The 13635-nt window shown below is 34.7% G+C and overlaps 1 protein-coding gene across 1 annotated transcript; it reads right to left on the bottom strand.

Moving 5' to 3' along the window:
• Positions 1 to 9710: 9710 nt before the first annotated feature.
• LOC123544604 (uncharacterized) lies at positions 9711 to 11189 on the bottom strand. Its single transcript, XM_053527289.1, has 3 exons — positions 11175 to 11189; positions 10601 to 10871; positions 9711 to 10424 (listed from the first exon to the last, which is right to left on the bottom strand). Exons 1-3 carry the CDS (start codon positions 11187 to 11189, stop codon positions 10051 to 10053), a joined length of 660 nt encoding a protein of 219 aa, XP_053383264.1. The 3' UTR covers positions 9711 to 10050.
• Between the last annotated feature and the right edge of the window lie 2446 nt (positions 11190 to 13635).

The raw sequence follows: 13635 nt of genomic DNA, 5'->3' as shown, positions 1-13635 counted from the left end.
TAAACGCACTCGATATTTCACTATCACTACAATATGTAAACAAAAGCTTGTTTCAATATTAACATGCATAAGCATAGGAGAACGAGCAAAATAAAATAGCAACCATAAATAACATATTGCATACATACAAAGCTCATGCACAACTAATGTACTTTTGCTTAAACTACACTATTAAAGCTGCAACACAACACGAATACTTGCAAAACAAAGGTGTAAACAACACATTGAAGTACATCTGTCTTCATTTCAGACAAATTAAACACAACATAATATAAAAATTGGGCATTGGAAATGGGTGGGCGGGTAATTGAAAATCAGTGTGACACGCTGAACAACTAAGAACTAAGTGACGCTACATTTCGCGGTTCCTATTTTAAAGATGATAGAAATACCCAATCAAAATTTAAGTAACAAACAAAACTATCACCAATGAAAAAACGGGAGATAAAATTTTGGTTACCGGCTGAAACCAGGAAGTGAAGAACAAGCTGGGCTAAAGTCAGGTGTGCTTAAATTTAATATTTTAATTGAATTAAAATAAACCAATTAAAGCCCTATTTTTAGACTCAAATAAATAAAGAAACCACAGATGAAAAAGACTGGAATTTAATGTCAGCAAACGTGTCACTAAAGCATGTAAAGATGGCAAACCAATACAATTAATTAAGTAAGGGAAGACAAATTATTTAATAAATCAGTTGAATACTGATATACCCGCCAACCCTCAGCCAAGCCCAGCAAAAACTATAAATACAAAGCAGAAAGAAAAAATAAAATCAGCAATAACACAACACAAATTTTAGGGTTGAATGACAAAAGATCCTACCTTACAGTAGATAAGATAAAAATAGCCTGCAAAAAAAGTAAACACATTAGTTCATAAAGAATTATGAAGGTTACAGACGTTTGACTGTGTATGTTTAGATTTCCTAATTGACGTAGTAAAGTTTATGTCAAAGTAGATATAACTCTAAGGAAAAAGAATCTTAAACGATTTGAACCTTCTGAGTTTAGATGTAAACCACCATCCCGCTTTGCGAATAAAAAAACGTTTAATGTCGCCTCTAAAACAAAAGGGTCTGTAAGACCTGATAAATTTGAAGTTTAACTCAGAAGCCAAATAATCCTCTAAATGAAAATTGAACTGTTGAACAGTTGATTTAGTATGTGAGTGATCTACCGGTCTGGGTAAGATAGAAGAAACTATAATATCAATATCCTTGTTGAATTTGCGAATAGAAGCCACCAAATTGGCGAAATCTGAAGACATGTGCTGTAGTGAATGACCAATATTGTTAGTTCCCATATGTATTATCACAAAATTGAAGTCCGCAAGTGGAACTGCTCTGGAGTCGACCAGAAATGATAATTTGCCAATTGTAGCCCCCGGAAAGGCAAATATAGACACGCCTTGAATTGAAGGTAGATGTTTAATAATAGAGTATCCCATAATGCAAACACGTCGCACGTCTGCAACAATAAATAAAGAAATATCGTGTACAATATTACGATGAGCCTAATATACTTATAAATAAAATTTTATGCATATGTTTATGAATAAAAACAGATAAAAGGCTGTACTGTAATATGTGAAAGTAACATACCAAAAACACTATACTCAATGTGTTCAAACAACTGAACCATTAATATGCACACACCAGAAAAGTCTGTCCGGAAAGTGAAAACGTCTAACCGACAACAGACACATAAATCCGTTAGGATGAAATGCCTGAATGTGACATACCACTGGCCAGTGTTTCAAACTGAGTTTTTAATATACGTACTATATTTCTTGTTTAAGTTATCAGCTACAAAGCGTGAAATTTTAAATTTGTCGTCTAGCGGATATTGAATATACCTTTTGTATGCATCAGAGCGCCAGTCTCCCAAGAGTTGAATGAGATCAGGCGGAATTTCCATTTGAAAGGCTAGAGTAGCGAAATCTCTTCTGAAGGAATGAGTAGAAAATTCAGCTGGGTTAAGACCAATCTTACGAATACAAGATCTCAAATTAGTTTGAAACAACTGATAAGTAACTACTTTGCCAGAAGTCAAAATGAAAAGAGGGGCAGTATCTCTAGCTGAGAAGACTTTAACCATGTTACGGAAAGCTGTTACTGGACATAAACAGGAGTCTGAAATAGAAGATAAAGGAGTTCTCAGAATTCTTTCACCTGCCTGAATGGTCTTTGTCCAGTGCATCGAAACCAACAATTCATTATTTAACACTTCAACATCTTTCCTTAGTAAAAATTTTGGATTCATAAGATCCTTTTTAACGGTAGGGACCAGATTTGATTTCCTGGCCATTAGAAAAAAGACAAACAGAAATAAACACCAATAAGTGATATTATCTGCTTTAGAAAAGTCTAAAACTAAATAAATATTTTGTAGTATAACTGGTGTAAAAGCTTCAGCTTGTTTAACTGAATGCTGTTTCAACTTAGCAATACCTTTTAGAGATAGATTTAGTAGAAAGTTGTTGATATAATTGGTTTCGCAACCTAACATCTGATGCATGGTTTTGATGCCACTGATATAATTCTTTATAGAATCTACTGATCTAAAGGATCTGCTCAAAAACTGAGCATACAACTGAAGGGTAATAGTTGACACTGGGAGAAAACACAATTTAAAATATAAACAAAACATGAAAAATGTCTTCCATTGAATTCTGAGATTTCTTCTGGAGCCTTCTGCGTAAGCAGCTTTGTTAGCAGCTCTCAGATCTTGCTTCAAGACATTCAATTGAGACTCTGAAAATTTAAAAATAAAACTGTACTCCTGTCCGCTTAAACTGCAAATTAGAAAACTGCTTATTTGAACTGATTGTGAACAAATAAATGCAACTTCACCAGTTATTGATAAATTGGAAGTCAGATTCCAGAACCTGACATTCCTTTAATTCTTAATCATTCACCAGTCTTCTAAATTCCTGCTCATGATAACTGCTTAAATGCCATCTAGATAAATGATCTGCAATACGATTCTCATCTGAGCTTAAGTGTTGAACTCTGATTTCGAACTCATTTATTGCAGCAATGTTACAGATTTCTCTCAAACAACTTTGCAGAAATGGACATTTTGACCGACCTGTATTTACAGTGATGCATACTGACAAGTTATCACACAAAATGACAATTTTATGATGTCTTAAGTGTTTTCCCCATAAATGAAGGCAAACAACTACAGATAACATCTCTAAAGCACCTATGTGTAACTGTTTTTGTAAAATTCTTTCTGGAAATTTGGTATGAAAGTAATTTCCTTTCCAAAAACCGCCACATGCTTGTAAACAAGCATCAGAGGAAAAAACCGCATCAGCAGAAGACCAATTACCCAATGACATTAAAGAAACACCATTAAATAATGGTAAAAAGGAATCCCACCATAAAATGTCCTTTTTAACCTCTTGAGGAATATTGTGTGAGTCTGTACTGTCCATAACATACAATTGTTTTAACCAATTTAACAACCTACTTATGAAAACCCGACTTGACTTGACACACGCCCAATGAAATTCAATTTACCAAGTAATGACTGAACTTCTTTGACTGAAGCGTGATCCTTGAACAACCATGAGTGAACGAGATAACGAATTTCTGTTAATCTCTCCGGAGTTATTTCCATTGTCATTTTTATAGTGTCAAATAAAACACCTAAAAAGGACATGGTGGTTGTTGGTGGACAGCTTTTGTTAGGTGATTCTTCAATACCACACTTAGACAAGACTTTTTCTAAAAGTAAATAAGCTGATTGAGCTCTTTCTGGTCTTTCAACACCTGCAAAGTCATCCAAATAATTTAAAATAAAAACTCTAAAGTTGAACAAAATAAATGCTATCGCATTGGTAACCCTTTGACAAATAGCTGCCGCACTTCTGAGACCCATCGACAAAACCGTATCACAGAATAAATGTTTCTTCCAGACAAAGGCTACTAGATTGTACTGAGAGGGACAAATACTTATTTGGCGATATGCCCTTCTCAGATCTTTTTTAAACATAAATGCTCCTTGACCTTTAGACAAAATTAAATTAATAAAATCGTCTATCTTTGGGTACAATAAAGAAACCTGTTCACCTAGGTAGAAATCTTTATCTATATGGTCATTAACCGAGTTAGGTTTGGAACTACTTAAATCTAAAATTATTCTTCTCTCTGTGACCGACTTTTTTGGAACTGTATTTAACGGGGAAATTACTATATTGCTGTAAAAAGGATTTGATTTAAATGGACCAATTTTCACTGAGTTCTGTTTTCAAAAAGTTGTTAATTGCATCCGGAAATTCAGTTGCCCCTTTATAATTTTTGTATTTCCATATTTCTTTTGATTTGTGCAACACGTTTTCTTGACCTATAATTCCAAGAGGAAACCCATATTCAAGAAGATCGCATACCAATAAATCTTTATAATCAAACTGTTCCAAGGTTTTTCTCATGTAATCAGTGTTTATCTTATCATTAACCCTGATACGACAACCTTCGAAATTAAATTTGCCTGAACTTTTAACCTGTTCATGTTAATCTATCATTTCATGTAATGTATTATAGTTTGAAATCGGTACTAAACTGTTACAAATAAGACAGGTATGATTGTGATTACACGCAACTTCTAATTTTGGAGTAGTACTAACTTGATTTTTGTAACAAAACCTTGGCATGAATAAATCTTCTGTTTTCCCTTCGTCTTTGAAATTGACAGTTTAATTTTTAAGTCAAGCTGACATATGTGGGCAAGAGGATGAACTCTCCGGATGCTGTAGCTTAACCTTATCTTGAATCCAACAAGTAGCACAAATGTGTTGTGCGTACCTGTGTTTACCTTTAACTACTACTGTATGACTATTTTTATGGTCACACTTGTCACGTTGGTAGAAAGAGCAAAACCAAACTGGTGACTCTTCTTCAGGTGATTGTTGTTTAAAAGGGGGATTTATGTAACCTTTATTCCTGCCCCTGACGCCCTGATGCGAAGCTGATTTGCTACTACTTTTGTTCAACAAAATTAACTCTAAATAAGTGAAATCATCTTCCCAATTTTTAGTATTTTTAGTACCTAACTCAATTTCTCTCAAAACTGCTGTATAAAAGGATTTGAGCGTTTTAAATTCATAAGTAGAATTCAAGTACATGATACGCTTAAGAAGAGCTATTCTACCATTTCTTTCTACAGATTTGATGGATGGATCAGACATGATCTCTAATTCACCTGCTACAGACAAGTTTAAATCTAAATTATGAAAGGTAATATGTTGGTTTACAAATTCATATCTCAATTGTGCATGAGGGTATTTTTGTTTGTATTTAACCTTATCCGACGATTTCATGGTAATACCAGATATTTTACTGGAACGTTTATGTTTTTTATGTTTCTTATGATGCGATTTGGATGAATTAGAACTATGTTCATCGTGTGTTTTTGAGTTATCTTCAGTAGAACCATCCGAATCTGAGTCACTGTCCGAACTCGAGCTATCCGAACTTGAATCGCTCGATGAAACTTGCAGGCCTAAATCTTTTAACTGTTTAGAAGCCTTTTTTCTCAAAGATTTGGACTTTCTTAAATCTGCTATAGTTAGAGATTGAAGTTCATCTTTTTTTAACTGATAAGTTCTTGTTTTGAACTGAATCTGTAGAAGTTGTTGTTGTTTGTGTTTTTAAATTATTGGAGGAAGTATCCAAACCTCTTAGAGCCCTGACCTCGTCTCTTTTCCTCACCACTTTCTGGCGTAATTCTTCTTTCTGTTTAATTTTCTTGAGTTTTGCCTCGTCTTTTACTAGAGTTTCCAACTCACGTTGCAGTTTTTCGATTTCCTGATCGTCCGAATCAACCTCCTCGGGTAAAGAGTGTTTCCCATCATCCTCTGCGGAAGATGCGTTTGATTTTTGCGCTTTAGATTTTACCGGCGAGAAAACCGAATCTTTTCTAGTATCCTCAGCAACCTGATCATCATTGTTATCGCTGTTATCTTTAGTGTCTAGCGATATCCCCTGTTCGTTCATCAGTTTATAGTTAAGTTTTGCTCCCTTTCGCAATCCCGTTGCCATTTTTTGAAGAGCAAATGATGAAACCTTGATAAATCAATGTTAACATGCAAATGTGTACGTATTGCAACACATTTTTGTGCACAAGTCAAATTGACGAATTTATCCACTGTTGTTCACAAAGTCCAAAGAAAAGGTTATTTTTAATACAATAAACCCTTAAAGGGTTTATTTAATTTCTCTAATTTATAATATTATTATTCCATATGTTAACATGTTATTTAAATATCACAGATTTGTCCAATTTCCTTTGTTATAGTTCTTTTTAACTACTAATTGAAAATCAGTGTGACACGCTGAACAACTAAGAACTAAGTGACGCTACATTTCGCGGTTCCTATTTTAAAGATGATAGAAATACCCAATCAAAATTTAAGTAACAAACAAAACTATCACCAATGAAAAAACGGGAGATAAAATTTTGGTTACCGGCTGAAACCAGGAAGTGAAGAACAAGCCGGGCTAAAGTCATATTACATTATAGATCTACCAAGTAGGAGTAATAAATTATCAATTGAACGGTTTATAATATTTTAAGCTACATCATTCAACAGATCAGAATTAATTAAATTTCTTGCACACCGGACTGAGGTTTCCGGTGGTTTTATTCATGCCGGCAAAACCTATCTGGCACTGCCATGCCAGATGACTCACGTACTGTCAATGACAACTACCGATTCATGCACCGATTATATATTGTTTATATACAATACGAAAAAAAAATCAGGTACCTTCAAGTTGATAATCTCCCTCTGTTCGTTATAGTATATTTCTCGATTCAAAATACAAAATGTAAGTTATTTTAAGGTAAGAACATACCGTTACGCTACAAACGATAGAACTAAAGTGAAACTTTGTTATTGTGCGTCACTGAAACGTCATGACGTCACTTCTGCTTACGGACGTTAATTTCGCGCGCTTTGTTTACATACTTATTAGAAAGAGTGCTACAAAGTATGAATATTTGCTTTATTCATTCTATTATATGCAAGAATAGTCTGTCAGAATAAAAAGCTTATATGTACAGCATGCCCACTCATTTTTAAAGTTGAGGGTACATGTACCCCCTGCTTTTGCAAAATAGGGGTACACTTCAAAATTTGGGGGTACACTACATGGCAGATCTGAAAATTTTCTATTTAACTACTGAAATTTGTATTTACATGGTTTTTTTTGTTTTTTTTTTCATACAGAACTCTCGTGGGTGGGGTATAACAGATGAGATAATTTTAGAAAATATAAAATGTTTTTCCAAAGTTAAGATAGGAAATTCTGAATCAAAAGACCCCTCCCTATATTATACTAAATATAAATAAGTTTTCAGCAAAGTTCATGAATTCCCAATTTCGTGAACGGAACACGATTCGTCCGAAATAACATACAGTCAACTGAAGACTGGTAAAATTCGTCCATCAATAATAAATGCCCAAACTATTACAGATATGCAATGTGTATCAAAATTGCAGTTAAATATCGAAAAATAAAATACTGTTAACCTTTTGCTGAGTTTATTAAAGCTAAAATGCCTTTTTGCGTTTCGTATCCATTCTTTTTTGCACACGACCCGTGTGACGTCCGACTAAAACATTTACCAAATCCCTCTATACAGCTGACAATTAGTGAATTACGGGACCGACAATTACGGCGAGAATTCGGTGATGGAAACGAAACTATAACGTTCGTGGACCGGATCTGCGTTTTAGACCATACCAAACAATTGGCAAGTGCGCGATGAAATAAACAGCGATTTGGCAGCTGAACTGGGGTTCCGAATTTCTGCGTGCATGTACCCCCAACAAGTGATTTTTATGCGTGCATTTGATATTTTGTGCGTGATTCACGTACTGCAGTGCGTGAATGGGCATGCTGATGTATACGATATGCAAGAAAAAATATCAGTCATGTGTTCGCAAATCTAGAAATATCCGTCCCTCGGCCACCTGCGCATGGGCGGTAACTCGGCAAACCCCGTCACCGCCCATTGCGCAGGTGCCCTTGGGACGGATATTTCTATCCGATTCGTAAACACGTGACAGATATTATTATTCAATTTATGCGATTTATACAAGAATATCAAATAACTTAACAAGCGTTGATAATTGACATTTACGTACACCCAAATTTATATCCTTTTATTCTAACTCGTATATCATGGTATATAATTTTCCAGTGAGGTTTCTTCATTGTGATTTTCGATTACCGTTATTGACGCAAGTATTAGTTGTTGGTGTATAAACGCAAAACAATGCATAAGTACTGATAATATTGCATTTATGCTTTATGCATAAATCTTGAACTCGATGTCATATAGCGTTGACCTACCATAAATCGTTATAGTAAGGTCTTTGGCATGCTGACACTCATATAACATGAACAAAGCAAAGACAAAGTGTACATACCTTTAATCAATATCACAGCAGACAGTATATAAACTATAAAAAATGAAAACTTCCTTTAAATGATGCACAATCCCCCTACAAAAACAACATGTATATAAAGTCCGCCATTTTGGAAACCCACCAATTTTCGTGACCTTGACATTGTACTGTTTTAAAAGTAAACAGCAGTTCAAAATATCTATTCCAACACAGTTGAAGCATAACCACAGTACAGGTTAATATTTCTGCAAATATAGAAACAGAAAAACACAACAAAAACAAGGTTTTTACAATATTTTCAATTGGTTTCATTTTTTATGACATTTCTAATTTACTCTTCAGTCAGTTCAGAATTTCTTTGGTGGCATGGACATTCAAAACTGTCATTGTACCTGACAACCCTTTGAGGACAGCAGAATTTCAAGTGGGTCCAGTGATCACATCCAGCAATGTCGCACTTGGCCCATTTAACAAAAACCAGTGACACAATATTTCTGAGTTCCTCAGGCTCAAATTTATGACATACACAACATTTTTCTGAATCAGTAATTTCAGTGTCTGAGAAGTCAGACGAGTCAGAAGGATATACAACAACTTTTGAAGGACCGGGCTGGGGTTCGAATCCCAAGAGTTTCTTCTGAACATTTTTAGGTTTAGGTAATTTTGATACCTTTTTATTTTTAGACACTTTACCTGTTTTTGATGACTCAGTTTTCCTCTTTTTCTGACCCTCAGAGAATTCAATGATTTTTTCTCAACAACTGGATTAGTAATACATTTACCAGAAACTATTTTGCTAACAGTATTTTTATGTTCCTTTTTACTTTCAAATTCCTGCTTCTTAGCAATCAACTCATGGTCAGGAGAAAAAAAGTCCCCGGGATCACCAGAAGGCTTTTGAGAATAGACAGTATTTTGTGTCATAGGTGTGAGGTGATAAGCATCTGCAGGAGCTAATTAATCTTTAGAGATTGCAGCTAGTTGAAACGGATAAATACCTGTTTTCTGAAATGCAGATCTCAAGTTACTTGCAGATAATCCAGCTGCATATGCTGAACATGCTAACTTACAAACATTGTACCGAGTAATTCTAGATTCTGGACTTGTTCGTAAGAATTTGTGACACTCTGAGTTATAAACACGCTGCAGTGGTCCAAAGCACCATACATCTAGGGGTTGTAATAAGTGACTAGTATGAGCTGGAAGTACAAATAGTATGACATTGTGTTGCTTGGCCCATTCTATGACTTGAATGTTAATATGGGACCTGTGCCCATCAAAAATTAGTAAAATAGGCTGGCTTTCATCTGGCCTTTGAACAAATCTAAGAAAATGATCATTCAAGTATTTCAAGAAAGTGTCTGAATTGGACCAGCCACTGTCAGTTACACAGCCAGACACTCCTGGTGTAGATTCAGCAAGTAGCTCATTAGTCTTGCGCTGTCCTTTAAAGATAAAATATGGTGGATGTTGAGTTCCAAGTGCATTCCCACAACCTAAAGATAAAAAAAAAGTTTGGAAAAATTAATTAGATAAATAGAAAAGTAATCTCCTTTTTTCTAGAGCTCTCCCTACTTGAATTTGAAAATTTCAAAAAAAAAAATTAATAAGTAAAATATATGGAATCACAAACCTAAGATAGTAGTAACTGAAGATCTTGGTGAAGTGATGGCTGGTACTGCATGTACACCTTCTGCAACAACCTTCGGCGGACGATGTTCAGTTTGGACTCCCTTCTCATCAAAGTTGTATATGCATTCTGGTTTGTCAAGAAGATCATTGGCCAAAAGTATTGTGTGATGATTTTCAAAGTATGAATTAACAACAGGTTCAGATGTTGCTTGAGCTCGTTCCTTTGCCAGTGCTCTTGGACTTAAAGTTTTTAATTTTGGCCATCTCGATTTAAGTCCACTGTACCATTTTTCTGATAGAGGCTGGTCTTTAGATCTCTTCCCCAGGTGCACTGCGTAATTTGAAGCTTTAGCAATGACTTCTGGACCTAAAAGTTAATGATAACATTTTAAAAGCCCAGTACAAAACTGTTGATGTTATGCAGTTAAGCTCCTGTTATATTTTGAATACAGTTAGGGTTGAAGTATTGCACATTTATGACTACTCAGTATGTAATTAATAAATGAGAAGAAAAGCAGTTATGTATAAAACTATGCCAAATACCTGTATAACCATAACCTAGTGACGCCATGTACTTCAGATTGTTTACAAATAATGCCTCTTCCTCTTCACTGAACAATGGCTGAGGTCCTGACCGGACTGTCTCAGGATCTACCTTATGCAATACCCTGTCTCTGAGCGTCTGCATGGGTACATTGTACTGAATTGATGCCCTTCTAACAGACATGTTTTCCTCCCGCACAGCCTGATAAGCATTAGTAAGAGCTGTAGGAGAGTAACATCTGTACTTTACAGCCACCTTTATGGGATTACACTGAAAAATATCAATATACAAAACAATGATAACATAGCTAATTGTGGAAAACAATATAGTGAAATAAAAAAAAATATGTAAGGAACAGAGTTCATGAACTGGACTGTAATTATAAACCGAACGTATTCTGTCACATGACAGTCACGTGACTAATGCAGCAGACGCAGCAGCGGGTCCGTGGAAGAGTAAAAAGGTTTTTCTCTTTACATGTATAAAATAATTAGGAGTTTGAAAGAGGGACTTTTAGGGAATGGTAAATAAGGTAAGAATACAAACTATAATAAAATAAATTAAATTCTTTACCTGTTTGAAGCGCATTTTTTACGTTTGACAGCTGCGTGATAAACCTTTGACAGTTCTTTGTTGACACAAAAAGTGATGACGTCATATGCAAGTCGTGAGAGGCGCGCGTGCACCTTTTGTAAACATCACAAAAATAGGAGTATAACGGAAATAAGCATGTCAACGATACCTCTATAGAAGCAAAACGGGAATGCAGTCGCCAAGGATATAAACATTCAGCACAGAAAATAACGCACAGCTTGGAAAGGTTTATGACTGACTGGAGGCTCGCGGTTCTTTCTAGATCGTAACTTGAGATTGATAATGAGTCAAGAGAAAATTAAAGACGCGACATTCCGAAGTAATTACAAATGATTTCAATATCATTGTGTTTTCATGTCATTCCCGTATTAGACAAATAAATGAATTATATCTTACTTGCTCTGTGTATACCTTTTAGAAAAACTATTGATCAAACCCTGTTTATACTTTATCTTACCAATGAGAGTATTCTGATAAAGTTGTAATACGAGTATTAAGCAAAAGTAATATTCACTTTACTCCGTTTACACTGTTTCTGGTAATTTCATGGCCATCAAGGTGGACGAGCGACATTTACGTCTGTTTACAGCATTCTTTATCTTGATTTTACATATATATGCATAGACTAGCATCTCCAGCTAATCACAGTTTAAAATTTCAATGTCAGTGTCTCAATACTTAATTATGCTTACGGATACTACGTTGATATACTTTTTATTACTATCCATTGTCTTTGAATAGTACTTGTGATTTTACACTTGTGGTCGAAGTTTAGTTCGGTTGTCAGTACACTTCTTAGCAGTCTCAATCCGTGACTCTAGTTACCTCCCTTGACGGTCCGTCGACAGAGTCACACGCAACGGCTATTTAAAATCTCCGTAACTGAGGTGCTTCAGTCTTTCAGACATGTTTGCTAACATAACAATGATTAAATGGCGAAAAGAAAAATATTTCTGAATAGCAAATTTATTCTTGTGCTTGTTTTTGTGTATAACGCGATATGTAATATTATGAGCACTTCGCAGTACCTGAATAAATTCACCCACTGACCTATATAATCTATTTGTTTTCGTCATTTGTGACGTCACATCTTTATTACGTCACTATTGGCGCATTTTATTCAACTTCATGTACCGGCACCGGATAGAAGATAATGGGGAGTACAACTTCTCAGGCTGAATTTAAGTGTATTAGCGCAATATTTTTTTTGTATATTTACATGGATCTAAAGTTAAATTACAACATTTGAAACCGAAATAGATCTGGGGAGAGATCTATTCTCATGTGTTTGTTCCTTCATGAACACCCGGAATAAAGTTTGGTGAACAAATCGAGCACGACTTCACACTGTGCTTAAATGCTGTATCTTCATGCATATATTTGATAGCTGCTTTTCTGTAGGTTTTATGCAGAAAATATCAAATAACGTTTTTATTCACATGATAAATAAATTACCTACAGCAAATTAAAATATTTTTTTCGTTTTTCATACTGTGCAGCTTATAATTATGTTCGGATGTCAATCACTGTTGATTACGCCTGTTTCCAGACGTGGCTGAGTTGGCCGTAATATCGGACAGAAATGAAATGAAAGTGATAATTACGTCACGAGTTGAATTAACTTCTTAGTTACATTCTGTTCAATATCGTCACCTTAGTGCAAGAAGTAGATAACTCCATTGACTTAAAGAAGGACTTATTCACTTTTCGTGCTAAGGTGACGATATGTTTCTTGCGTTTGTATATGTAATGTAATAAAAGCCAATTAAACTAAAATGCGAACGTGTTTTTTTAAAGTGGCATACAACCTTACTTCAGTCAAAACCTTTCAATCTTGAATTTACTATTTGTCTGTAGTACAACGTATATCACAAATTTGCCACCATTTGTAATTTAAGTGATTAATGGATTTGTTCTTCAGTTTAACATTTGATCGTTCACACTTATTTTTACCGATTAAACTTTTGAGATTTCATGTTCCATTCTAGTTTCCCAAGCCAAAGGAGTTTACCAAAATATAGATATATTACCATTGAATATTTCTTATAAAACAAACATACGTTGCCAAAGTAATTATATTACTTAATTAATTATATTAATAGTCCGGCCTATAAATTCTAAAATATGGCCGAACCTTGCACATTTTAGTAGAGACTTAAGATAATACATTTCTTAAAGAACAATATCAGAAGATAAATTCTGGATATGGAACACTCGAATCAGTCAACCATGAAAGTCTGGGTAAACTGTTTTATGACGTCATCATTAGGACAATTGAATTTGTAAAATTAATTTGATTATGTTCAGCAACATATAAAATTTTATCACCCTTTTCGAAGTTTCTAATAATCTGGTGACAAAACAATTGGGCTATGTAGAGCATCTCAAAGTTACATATATTTTAACAAATATCAAAGAAAGGTTACTTTTGGAATAATTT

Source organism: Mercenaria mercenaria, chromosome 1 (genome assembly GCF_021730395.1).
Source record: "Mercenaria mercenaria strain notata chromosome 1, MADL_Memer_1, whole genome shotgun sequence".
NCBI classification, from domain to species: domain Eukaryota; kingdom Metazoa; phylum Mollusca; class Bivalvia; order Venerida; family Veneridae; genus Mercenaria; species Mercenaria mercenaria.
Note: the sequence above shows the minus strand (reverse complement) of the source record. Positions and strands in the feature narration are given on the sequence as shown.

Coding starts and splice junctions, on each gene's coding strand:
- LOC123544604 (XM_053527289.1), bottom strand. Junction 10,425..10,600: donor ACTAGGTTATGGTTATACAG/GTATTTGGCATA, acceptor ATTAACTTTTAG/GTCCAGAAGTCATTGCTAAA.